Source organism: Opisthorchis viverrini, assembly GCF_000715545.1.
Source record: "Opisthorchis viverrini unplaced genomic scaffold opera_v5_233, whole genome shotgun sequence".
In the NCBI taxonomy this organism is placed as follows: Eukaryota; Metazoa; Platyhelminthes; class Trematoda; order Opisthorchiida; family Opisthorchiidae; genus Opisthorchis; species Opisthorchis viverrini.
Window position 1 is genome coordinate 371120 of NW_008751886.1, and position 13845 is coordinate 384964.

Consider the following 13845-nt stretch of genomic DNA (forward strand, 5'->3'; position numbering starts at 1 on the left):
TTCATAAGGTTGCCGAATAACACAAAACGGGAATTCCACTGAGATTCACCTGAGTCTCCTATTGAAATATAACGGTTCGCAAATTCGTGTATTTCGATGAACTTGTTTACCAGAGAGGAGAAGTTTTTGCATCCAAATCAGGACTATCGGTTGTTTTGTTGAAATGTCATCTGCAACGTCCAACATCCCACCGCCCATATATATATATATTTATTTACAGTAGGCAGTAATAAACTTGACAGTCGCTCTAATTTGCTGTGGTTCTAGGGACTCGTCATTAGTTGCAGAGGTTTATCTGGTCCTTGGTTAGCTTCACACTATTTTTATTATTATATACACACTCCAAAGACATACAGGGGATCATTATAGTGAAGATATTCTTCCTAACCGTCTGCATTGAGCATGAAAAATGCAATAAGATATTGTGAGGTTGTGCACTTATTGTGGTTTGTTTATGCATTTACGCCACCGAATTAAACCGTAAAATCTCAACAAACTTCGTTCAACAACTCCAGCCTCGAGTATAAATCACTATTCAAGAATCCAAAACCTATTTGAAAGTACCTGCAAAGCACATGGGGTTGGACTTAAAAAACCGCAAAGGGAGTACATGTTTACATCCACTGGCTCTTGATGACTAAAAGTGCTAGCGCGTATACCTATTTCTAACACGTCCTCAAATCGGACAGTTATACTTATCGGCAGCATTATAAACACCACTAGACTATTACGTGCAGATTCATCAGACGAGGACAGTCACCCTAATTGATTTGAACGTACCGGTTACCTCTGACAGTGAAAGACATGATCCAGCTGGCGCTGCTGCACCGCTTCCAACCAGTATGCAGGAGTAACTCGCTGGATTTGTGTACGACGACCTTGACAACTGCTGTGAATCGAATGCCGGCTTGGTAGCCCGCCGTCAAATTCACGCCCGTGAAAGAGTTAGATCGTAAACTTGTCCGCCCAGGTAGCCTGTACTTATTATTCTCATCGGTTTCTGATAAACACTGACCTGAATAAACATCGCCGACACCCACACGCTACTGAGAAATTAAAGCTAAGCTGGACCGACCGATGATTCTGGTGCCTGCATATCACGGACACTGATGCGCTTAGCTGGCAAACCATGTTCGTCCTGTGCTAAGAAACGACCCCCGTCCTAGAGACGGGAACACTACTTTCCTGGTCGATCGACAATAAGAATCAATATCAGGATATTTTATTTAAGTGACAGAAACTACCGGACGAAATGTTGCCTAGTGACTCCGACAAACCATCGGCCAGGCAGCCCCAAATTCTGCTGATTCTGAAATCCATGCTGCCTGGGTCAAATAAACCAGTTATTTTGACATGTTAATCTTGGAATCCAACGCTGACAGATTCATTGCTGTCATTGGCCTTCTGGTGTTCGTCCGAGTTCAAACCTGGCATCATGAGATCTGAGCATGTCCAGACACTTCCGGACATAAAATCATTGAAGACATTTTCACACAGGCAAAAACCTGCCTCTTAAGATCGTCACCAGCAAGCTCACGATATGCCTTCTAACTGAAAGTAGATTCACCAAGCCAACTAAGCCACCATGATAATCCTCTATCACCAGAGGCGGAAAGGTGTCACGTCTGCCGTGTTGGGTGCCACCATCCATCAGTCGACAAACAATACTAATACATCTGTTTGTTCCAAAACACACGACCTAGTCGCGCAGTGCTACCATGGGAGGAATTGTGGGGTACGGTCCGTTTGACAGGCAACGTGCCCTAAGATTTGGACAGATTCATGCCCATAGTGCTTCGTCGGTTCGATGTCAATGTTGATGTCTGATATTTCGAATCGGTATTATTATCTGGGGGCTTTGTCGATCATTTCTACCGTTTCCAGGTTATTATAGTCCCTCGGGTCCTAAATTCGTCTCCACCGGACCAACTGGAACTAATTTTAGTTAGCTTGCTATGCATATTGTTCAGTTTCGACGCAACCTATTGGAGGTGAGTTAGAAATGCTCAGCTTGGCCACGGTGACCAGCCGATCATCTCTCGTCAAATCTATGGCCGACCGAGGAGTTCGGTACACAGTCCACAATCCTGATGGATCACACATGATTTTCGACCTTCATGCAACAACCAGTTTGTAAGCGAACGTTTCCGTCGTCTGACACACTTTCTTCGAGGTATTCATTTCTTTTCTGCGAGATTTGTGTTTTGATCCCTGTATCGCAGTTTTCATTTCAGAGATCACTACAGTTGTAAAAGGAAAGGACGCCACGCTCCCAATACACCAAGGTTTACCTGTATCAGGTATAATTTCTTAATATTACGCGGATCTACAAGGAAGCTGGCTACATTTTCACAGGGGGTTGTTTATGATTTGCTTACTGGATTGGTGCCATGCTTCGCTGACACAAACCTCTGCAACGGTTTGTGTCTAGGCGAATATTCATAAGTTTGGTCGATTGAAAGGAGTCCGATATAAACATTGGGCGGATATTAGTGGTTTTTGTCGGTAAGCATTCGGTGGTATGCAGCCCGTTTGTTGGTATGATTACGCAGCTCTGTCGGCACGCGTGAATGAGTCATTACTTGTAGCTGACCGGCTAAAGATATGGCCCCAGCGTACATTGCCTATCTTTGATAAGCGTGGATGGTGAAAACCAATCTGAGGTAGACTGGTAAGAAAACACATACGTTTGTACATTCTGAAATTGCTTTGGAACAATGCCCACCGTAAGTTTACCACGCTAGATGTTAACGGGTTGATACCAACAAGCCGGAATTCCTTCGCACCACTGTGAACTATGACGGTGCTTTCTGGAATCACCGTCTTAATCAGCATCAACCACATGACCTAGTGCCTGTCATACATAAATGTTAAATTCTGCGCTTACAACATAACCATTGCTTGAAATACCTATTTATTTCTCTGCAGCCAACTGTGCTCTGATATGTCACTGCGGCGCTAACGCTGAAAAGCCGATCAGGAAGCAGTAGTTTTACTTTTCCGCTTTGCATATACCGATTAGGCGTGAGTTATACAAAACCCGGTACAGATCAGTTGCGGTAGCACCAGCACCATTTGGAAATAGGTGCGGTGAATGTGTCATCAACATACGGATGCTTTGTTCAGGTGAGAAAACAACATTACAAGAGGTGAAGAAGGGCAGTTGTTACCTGATTCACAATACCAGTAGAGTTTGATCTTCCGGAACGACCACTAATCTGGACCGGTCAGAAGCATCATTCTACAGTCTTTGGTATGTCTATGTTTTGTCCTTACACAGAACTGCATCTTGAACCTGTTTAACCGAGCTTTTCCCACGAAAACGGAATTTGAGGGGACCGGATACGGCAGAACATTGGAGATTTGTTCTGTCTCACAATACACAAGCTGAACTCAGGTCTGAGGTGATTTCATCCTGAGCTATATTTGTCTCTCAAGACTTCCTGACAAACTTTCCTTCACAGGTATAACCCTATTTCATCAGTGCTTCCGGTTACCCACGTAGCATGTCGATGAATATGTACAGACAGCAGATCAACACACTGTTCTTGAATCAGGCCCATGAGGTGGATATTCCAGAACCTCAAACCACACATTGACCATCCTGAGAGACCGGCTAACCCAGGTTCCCAAACCAGTGTTTTCTACCTATGTGGCTACCTATGGCTCCCCATACAACCAGGATTCCATCATTATATAAGTGTCTAGTTGTTCCTCCATGCCACTATGGTTTGCCCCTTTTACTTATGATGACTGAGAAGAGGATATGGAGTATTAGCGACCAGCTCCATATGCATCCCATCTGCACCAACCGATAGAGTTGGCGCTTTAAATTTCCCACTGTGGCGAAAAACACAAGCTCGCGGGGCTCTAATTGTTACACAACGCGGTATGATGTACTGGGGCTTAGCTCACCAGAAATGCAAGCCCGGCTAACGAAGCAACCTGACATGTTCCTTCTGATTTGTTTTGAAAGTGGCTTTGCGTAACTTGACCTGTTGGAATGCATAGTGCATGGGAAACTTCCGCTCTGTCATATTCTGCGTTGACGGTATCCTTGCATGGACAAGTTTGAAGCTCATGTTCTTTGCAGTCCATTGCATGGTTTGCGACAAGCTGAGAGGATGGCAGATGTCCTGATAATCCGACTGGAAATAATTCGTTCATCTGATAGATACATTCCTCCTCCTCATCTTCAAAATCATCTTCCAGATCGTCGTCCTCAGCGTCTTCTTCTGCAGCCAGCTCCACGATATCCAATAGACCAGAGACAGCAGAAGAATAAACAGCGTTGGAACTGAGCAGGTCCAAAAACGGAAAATAAAGAAACATGTATTCCTACAATACTTTCAATATGGTGAGCAAAAGAACTACTTACTGTTGGTGACTTCTACCGTCTACAAACAGTTTACTGGTTACTAGTAAATCGCTCCTGAATAACTGATAAAAAATGTTTGAGATCTTCCAACTGCTGGAAGAATAAACGTATTGATCATGCTCATCCGAACGATTCGCATCTCGTCACGAACGCCTTCATCAGCTAACCTGTAAGTTGCCCACAAACAGCAAAGTAGTTTCTCTTCAAAGGACAATCCACGGGGAAACCGTCTCATGCGAAACATGCACATCCGGGTTCCGGAAGGAGAATTTGAAGAACGCTCGATATTTCGCTTATTAAGCACACTTTTTGCCAGGCAAATTGGTTCAATATGGAACGGTGTCCCAGTTTTGTCTGGCTGACCAAACAAACCGAAATGTCATGACCTGTAATGGATCCAGCAAGATTGGAGCCAACTTACATGTCCCATTCATTCAGTGATGATCGGCAGCGAGTTGAGAAGCCGTGTGAATCTAATCACAAGCACGAATACTACCGCTTAATTGGAGGTGATAATTCGAGTGCATCAAGCGTGCACTGGTGAAATAGTGGTAACACGCCCACCTGACAAATGAGATCTCCGAAGTTCAAACCCCGGGCGCGGCAAATGACACACACTACCCTCGAGTTATGAAAAGAGTAGAGGTCGAAACCAGCGCTTCATGTCTAGTTGTGAACTCAACAAAATATTGCGCCAAGACAAGGGTAGGACTGCGTCAAATGAGTATCATATCAACGTGACTTCGAAAACACAGTTTGTATAAGAAACGTCGGTTTCATTTCATCCGGATGGAACAATCACAACTTTGATCCATTAGGCTCACGGATATAGCTCTGTAACCAATACTGAGCATCAGCGAATTGGGAAAACCAAATGGAAATGTCATGTATGTACTCTGTTCTTGACAGTTGTAACAGTGCACCAGTTTAGCTTGCTGATGAAATTCACAGGTCCGAAACTAACACCAGAAAATAGTTGATTTAGCTGACACAGCTGATATCAGTCAGTACCTGCGAATTGTTCCATGCATTTTTTAAAATGGAAAATGCGTCAAACAGTCAAAACATGATTGTTTTAATTCGTGAGTCAAGCAACATCAAATATAATCGTGAGACATTCCTAATCTAGAAATTGAGAGCTCAGTCACAAGAATGGATGAGTGTTTGTCGGAGTCCTACTCCAGGCGCATTTGGACATCGAAATCTTACGTATAAAAATTCCATCTAATAAGAAACGTAAACTTCATACGGAGTTTACGGTGGAGACCTGCATGGACCTGCTATTGCATATAACTTTTGCTCAATTTCGATATTATCCACGATGCACAATTCTAAAACGTTTGAGCGAGCGATGCAGGAGTACATTTCACATTAACATTTTTGGCACAACTAGTCCACTTATGAAACTGTTTGCGGAAGAATGAAGGTCAAGGTTATGAGCTTGGCTCTCGAACACATCACATTTAGTGAGTCTTAAGGCAGGGTTTGAAAAAATGGCAAATTACCCATAGACCTCATCCCAAACTGGGTTGACGGCATTATTTTTTTCTGTCAGATAATTTTTTTGGGCCGTCGCGAAGGGTAGGTAGGCATGAATAAAGCGTTTAATGCGAAATCAGAATGTCATTTGAGATTATTGACCGTCCTGCGTTGGCTGCCATCATTATCAAGCCGATTGTTGGGTACAGTAAACTGAACGAACACAAGATGCGCACCTTACTGCATTATTCTCATTAAAAACGCTTGCATAGTAATTTAAAGCTGGATTTAAAGCTGGACTGGATTCCCTTCCAGAACGAAATTTCAGTTGCAATTTACCAAATTTTCTCACACTACCACCAAGAATTTAAATGGTCCTCATATTTGGATTCGTTTCTTTGCCAAATATGGTAACTACAGTTTACAAAGCTTCCGTATCCAGGGGTTTACTTCAGGGTAACGTTATTAACATGCCACTAATGGAAAACTCGATTACAAAACCTAGCACTTTCAAACACTCGTAAACCTATGCTGTTTGTGACCAAGTGGGATCGTCGAGTGCTATTTGCAAACGTAAGATGTATTCTAATAACCTGTGTACCATTATGACACATCTGAAGTTACATTCAAAGACCAAATTAAGTCACCATAGCTTGAAAGTCGAGCTTATAAAGAGTGGCCATGGGAGAATTGGAATATGCCGTAAGGTCTCGCTGGCAGTTTACAAACAGCTCACTTCAGCCCCATTATCTACAAAGTCGCATGGTCGAAGCACAAAAATTGCTTGTTCCCAGAGTTCTTTATTTCCAGCACTCTGCATGATTTACTTCCGTTATGCTTTCTCATCAAATTCACTACACTTTGGAGATTTTCCCGCAATTCAACCGTTGAATGCCTTGTTTTTCATCTGCCGACGTTTTTTCCGCTGAGAGTCACCTCGTGGGAAATCATCTGTGACTGCCCAGTGAAAGACGTCGCTATATCAGTTTTTAAAAAAATATTTTTGATAGTGACTCATGGAAACCTCCCATGTTCAGGTGTCCAATTTTATCTAAAATTATATTTTAAAACCAGAAGTTTGATAAACACTCAGCTCTGTCCTCTAGAGCTTCTTAATATTCTGACAGGGTTATTCCTGCGCGTTCTACGGATGGAGTTACAGGGAATTCTGCTGCTATTTATTCCCAAGATAACGTGTTATTTCCCGACACCATCTTTGGAACATCCAAACGTGACACGACCAAGTAACATTTTTTGTCTCCTACATCTTGTGTGCAACTAAAGGTTTCTCAACTCCAGCATACTGTGTTCAGAAAATGAACGATTTCTGTTCCCACGAATGTCATCTGAATTGTTTTATCGTGTGTATCCTTTTGGATTAATCGTTCCTTAGTCCCTTCTAGCGACCGTTTGGGTGAATTTTAGCCTCATTGTCAATTTCTTAAAATCACGCTCCTGTGCAGTGAAAAGCCATGAACAATTTTTGCACCCTTCTTCGTGGACATTTTTGTTCCAACCTCAAATTGAAAAATTTTCTTCACGTCATACCCCTTAATTGAAAACCAGCTAGATGTTCCCAAAACCGTTTCAACAATCAACGAATACCATCCAGAAATTCTAATTCTATGATTGAGTGACCATCTCTTTGGAGGAAGATGTCCATCACATTTTGCTTTCAGTAAACGTTCATCAAACTATGGCAAATGGTGCACAAAGATAGAAGGCACAACGGCGCATGCATGCTAACGACAGCATATCAAAACGGCTTGCTCCAGATGCAATCCAATCAACATTAGTTATTGGTTCGCTGCCAGATTTGCGAGCAGCGTTCTTACAACCAAGAGCCATATGGATACTTTGAACGCAATAGAACGTGAAAGGAATGCTGTTGTGACAAAAGTTGATGTAAGCCGGAATGAGATTATCAAGGAAACATGACTACTTTGGTTAATCGAAAAAACTCCCGTTCTACAGCAGATACTGCGTTCTCGGAAGAAGAGATAATGCTGCTGACATCGAGCATCCAACACCCGCGTTTGAACGCAGTCACAGACAGTGGGTTAATAACCTAAACGGGAACATTATGCAAACTAGTTCCACAATTCCAAGGACTTGTAAATGTTCAGTAGTTTCAAGTGCCGGACGGGCCACTCCTATCAACGACCAACTGTCCTTGTAATGTCACCGACGCATGACTAACTTAAATATTTGGACCATGGAGACAAAACGGCGGCTTATAATTTGCGCCGTAGACTCACTCTCTACGGCCAAAACGGTAAGGTGGCGGATAGATCAACATTTACCCTTTTTTAAACACCTTTATAGCCAACTTAGAGAACGGGACACTATCATAATCCCCTGCTACTCTTAAAAAATATATTGGCGACATTTTTGTACGAGATCCAAGGCATAGTTTTCGACAACTTTTTGAAATATTTAAAAAAGTCCTTTTGATAATCTGTTTTGCTTCATAGACGAATTATTAAACGCCGTCTCGTCATGATACACTGACGTGATGATCGTATCACGCAAATATGGGCCTGCCTAACACCCGATTTCCCCAAAGAACACGTAGTCACTTCAGTACCTCTTTATATTTATAGACATTTTTCGTTCCTAATTAGACTGTCAGAGTAATAAACGATTATCCTTCGGCTATATTTTCTCAAATTATTTTTGCTTGGAAGGTTAAAGCGCCAACTGAAACTTTCTACGTTTAAAGGTCACATTGCACAAATGCATTCTATTTTTATGAACAGTTTTAAGGCAACTTAAGAAGAGTGTGGAACTTAGTTTTAAGAACCCAATAATTTTGTATTTTCCAGCAAGCTTGACAATTCGCCATTTGCTACACCGTAAAATATGTAGGGATACAAAACAGGTCCTCAAATGACATCAACGGCATCTTGACATCCTAATCTAGACTGTTCAGAACAACATGCTTTTTACACACATGAGTGTTTTCACTCTATAATTGTTCCCCAATCTGATCAGCGATAAATAAATTCCTGGATGATAAGATTCTCTTTGTGAAATAGGTAAAGACATTTGACTGTAGCATCAGGAGAAATGGCTTTAGGCTACACCACTGACATTATTGATGTTACCTTCATTAATTGTTGTCTTCATGGTTGATATGAATTTAAATAATTGATTATTTAACAGTTTCTATGTGCTAGCAGAGTAGCTGGATAAAAAGAAGGTTATAGCCGACGTCAGAGAGGATCAGCCCTATTGACACAAGGATCCTGAAGCAGTCGAATTTTTAGCAGATTACATGAAGTCTGATTTTATGTTTGTTATTTGCTCTGAATTTGCTTCTCGTACTATTTAGTCATCTTACCAAGTGAAACCAATGTCGACATTGCATGTATGACTACGTGATACATGAGACCCAGCATATCGGCTTAATTCGTATAGGAAATCTTCATGAATTAAAACCACTGGCTGTTTGCGTATAGCCACGGGTACCCACAGAATTCTCATCCTCGCAGATTATTAGTGACCTACTTTGTAAAAGAAATGTTCGTACTCATGCAGTAATCATCGTCGCCATCATTTTCATCTTCACCATAATGATATTAAAAATAGTAAGGCTCATCAGTAAACAATTCAATCAAAGAACGCTGCTTTTGCGTTGCCGTAAACGTATTCTACATCACTAAAATGAAGATATGTAGATGAAACGGGGAAGCCGAATAAATAAGATGGACCTGCTTCTAGACGACCCAAATGAAATGACAGTAAAATTGTCACAGGGAAGATGTTGTTGGACAGCTACATTTCCAAGAGCCAGACATGGATAGATCAGAGAGGAAACCATTACGAAGAGTTGACGTCACCCAAAATACGTAGCATTGATTTGCCCCCTTTGTTCTCTCTTACAGTTCCACATAAAACACTGAATAAGGCGTGAATCAACATCTCCAAGAGGGATAATTCGTCTGATGCCAGAAGTACCATCTACCAAAATAAACCAGCTTTCATGATCAAATTGTCGCGCATTCGCTACTACCAGTCTGTTATGATCAGAATTATGATGAAACGATAGTCAAAGGACAAAGACGCCCTGTCTCCGCAAGATAATAACTTGATGCCATTTAACGACGAAGCCTTGGACATATTTTTCTATTTGTGACCATTGAAACGCAAATCTTCCTCGTTGACACGTGACTTCGTGAGTGCGTTGTGAGATTTGTCTGTGGAATTCATCAGCTGGACTACTGTCAGAGCTAATGCAGGTTCCGAGATACACAGAGAAATCCACAACTTCTGTTGTCTCTCTCTCGAAATCTGAAAGGACGCTTTAGAATTGTGTCCACCTTGTTGACTTAATGTGTGCATCGACGACGGAATGTGTTTTCTCCCTCCTCGTTGCAGAATGTGGGAAATCAAAGTTGCATATCCGAGATTAACACAATTTTCACCTGCGGCGACTTGAAAGTGGAAGGCTAGAAAAATGCAATCGCCCTATTGTTATCGCGCTTTTTGCGGAAGAAAACAACGGCACTGAAAGTGGACAAATTTTGCGAGTGTTGCTGCTCTTAAAGAAGAAGCACGAAGAACTATGATGCTCTAAGAGCCTTCCTTTAATCATCATGTATCCCTACCATGTGAAGTGCTCTACTGAAGTCAAGAAACAAAAAGGAGTTGAGAAATTCGTATGTATGCTGTTGATTAAACACATGGGAGAGAACTTGAGGGAGTGTGAATTCGTGGTCTAAGTAAAATAAGTCTAGAATCAAATTGGATGTTTCTGAATTATATTTGGTAACGCGATGAGAAACAGGAGCAAGAGGTTTGTCGCTGAATTTAAGCTGAAATTTCTACTGTGAACTTTCTCTTTGGAGAGAAGTAAGTTTTTTTGTCAAAGGCCAGGGCATAAAGGTTACAAGGGGACCTACTGAGAATTTTCTTTTTGTCCAAGCGGAGATCTCTTATGCACCGGCAGCTCATTAGTCCTGGAACGAGGATCTGCCCATGGGGGTTACAAAACCTACTTCCAAGTTTCTATTGCTTGTCAGAATGTTAGGCAAGCAAATTCAAGCATTTACTTCAGCTGTTGTTCAACTGCTTCTGTCTGACGATGCTCCGTCCCTCTGTCTTAGAGATCATTGATTGGTTCTTCACTGTGGTCCCTCACTCCATTTCAGCGACATTTCTGGAAAAATTTCACTCATATTTTACTCGAGAACTATTTCATGCTCTCCACTAAGCTGTTTTTTCGAGCAGCGAAATAGCCGATTTCCCTAGTGATCAAGGAGCTTTAATTGTTTGAGGTATGTTCCAGAGGTCGAGCTTATCCCTCCTTCCCGATAGTCGGTTCCTTAGTTTCCACAAACCCGGACTCCAGTAGTCTGCAGATTGGTAAAAAAGACTTTCCAGTGGGATTCCTCAACAACAGTTAGATGAGTTGTGCTAAGCTCCCTAAACTCCTAAATGTATGGAACGAATTTGTACAGTCTACTCCCAAATTTGCAAACTAGGGGCAACGGGCTTTGGTATCTCAACACATACACAACTGTCTGTCTGTTCTTCGGGTTTTTCATCTCTCCCATTGTCTGGGTAGTCTTAATATTGGGTTTCTTACGCCATCAGCTGCAAATCCGTAACCCGGTGGCCTTGTGACCTAGTGTGTAACTGCGAACCGAACGCTGAGCTTATTCGGAGCCAACATACATTATTTTTTATTAGGCACGAATCATATCTTGGATGACACTGTCGTTGGGATCAGTGACCGCTCATTTTCAGTCCAGTCACCCAATCCAAATGTGGTTGTAGAAAATGCTGCTGCATAAAAATGATGCGACTCAAATTATGTACTAATGTGATATTGACACAGTTCACGTTATATGCTAATTGATGGTAAATGATAGCCGAACATCTTTGACGGAGCATACTACTCGCATTTTCACTGAAAAGTCTGGTCATTCTTTTCTTCAGCTAGGTGCATTTGTCGAGTTTCTACCAACCTTTTATCCTAATTAAACATGCTTTATTGCGATTACTGTCTAAAAGATATGAGCCCAGGCAGGATTATATTTAGACGTACCGAACATGAATATACCTAATGTTTAATATTAACTAAATACTTCTGCCGTAAATCGCGCTGAAAAACGAAAGTCTGTGATGCTCTGTCGTAGTTCGGATTTCAAGGTCTAATCTGAAGCAAAAGGTAACGATATTCGATTGATTTTTTCGCAAATATTCTCCGCTTATTATCGGTTGATAAAATTATCGCAAGCAAATTTTCTGCTGCTTTGTTCAATTGGCCACACAGCTGCCGTCCTCGAAGATGAAATTACAAACCGGTGCCCCCGTTGCAAACGCTACTGAAGCTCACAACAGTCGTTCTAAACCCACCTGTTGAGTGGTATGGACGACTTGTTGTCCCTTAACTTTTGAAAATATAAACATGTGTTTGTCGCGCGCGCAACAGCACGTTCGGCTCACCAGCTGTGGCCCTTGCCATGCTAAGGATTTCAATGATCTGAACGCTGTTGACCGGTGAGTCCGATTAAGATAACAGTTCTTCATATACCAACTTAATCAATTCCTTCAAATATCCCCACTTGCAAAAATACCGCGCATCGTGGTCTGCATGCGTTCCGTATGTCATGATTTAGCATTAATATAGGTTCTGGAATATTCCTCGGAATTTCCCAGGATTTGTGACACTTGTTTAGACTTGGAAATTAAGATGTTCATGTTTGTGCTACTAATTTCAGTTTATTATGCGAAAAACCACTAACTGAAAATAACCGTTATCCTCAATGGCACAGGTATTAGTAGCGGAAACAGGAGCTGATCTATTGTATTGTATTTCTCAGGCCAATTTCATCATTACTCACGGTTTTTATGTCCTCTTTTCAGGTTAGCAGTGAAATGATGACAAAATTGCTGATTCAGTTGCACCATCAAAACGGAGCATCGTATGCCTCCTTTAATGCTACGTTTTAGACCTACATATATAAATATATATAATACTGTTGCCAGCTACTCTTTATTTTATCAGACCACTTCGGTTCAACTGACCCCATAACAGTTATATGCAGCATTTGTCACCGACCAACCTCGAATCTGCCCGCTCAGAAGTCAACACATTTTGAAAACTAATTTTTGGACTCTAGTTATTTAAACACCCAGAGTTTAAAACCTAGCTCATTCCAAAACTTGATTTATCGTCCCGCATGCCTTCCATTGACTTGTACCATCAATATCCCTTCTGTGACACTCATCGATCCGGGAGGAGGCAAGTGACTCACCGCAACAGTCATTCATTTAGAATACCGGATATCGTCTACAATAGTTTTGTTCAGTACACACCGGGAGATGCTTATAAGAGAGAATGTTTAATTCTGTAGCTAAAAATGGATAGACAGATGTTTTTTGCTGTAAATTTCGCGGTTGATGCACACAAACTGACTAGTCAACTACCAGAACTGCAAAAATTTCAGATTGATGAATCACGCAATTACAGGATGCAGGCTAAAATGCAACACGTACACACCCCGAGCATATTTTCCAAACAAACACATTCAGGCATATAATATTAGTTCGAAAGAGCATGTAGCAAGCGATATGGTTACTTTAATAGGTAATCTTTATTGGGTTGTTCTGGACATACAGTCGTAGTCGTGTTTTTATATGATTTGGATTTATTGCGATTGGGGCGCGAAACAAGCAATATCGTAAGCATAGGATGCGTTGAAACGAAGTAAACATGCTTGTTTAATTTATAAATTTAGTTAGTGTGATTTTTTTCCGACAAGGATTAAACAGAGACTTTAGATTTCTAGAAATACCTTTTTCGTAGAAAGACTACAATGCCGCGAACCATTAGGATGGTTTTGAATTTGCGTATTTTCATCGAACACTCCTACCTGATGAGACGAATGGAGATTTTTTCGATTTAGGCTTGATGGGTTTTGCTTACTGAACTAAGCCATTTCACTTACAAAATAAAAAATCCTCAATTTCTGACGCAG

The 13845-nt window shown here is 41.5% G+C and overlaps 1 protein-coding gene across 1 annotated transcript in view; it reads right to left on the minus strand.

The window, feature by feature from the left end:
- T265_08644 (hypothetical protein) overlaps positions 1 to 13845 on the minus strand; it is a gene marked incomplete at both ends in the record, with an annotated part of 85522 nt that overhangs the window by 28182 nt on the left and 43495 nt on the right. The window contains one exon of the mRNA XM_009174510.1: positions 3916 to 4297. Within this exon, the coding sequence (XP_009172774.1) occupies positions 3916 to 4297 (382 nt within the window). The remainder of the gene's footprint in view (positions 1 to 3915; positions 4298 to 13845) is intronic.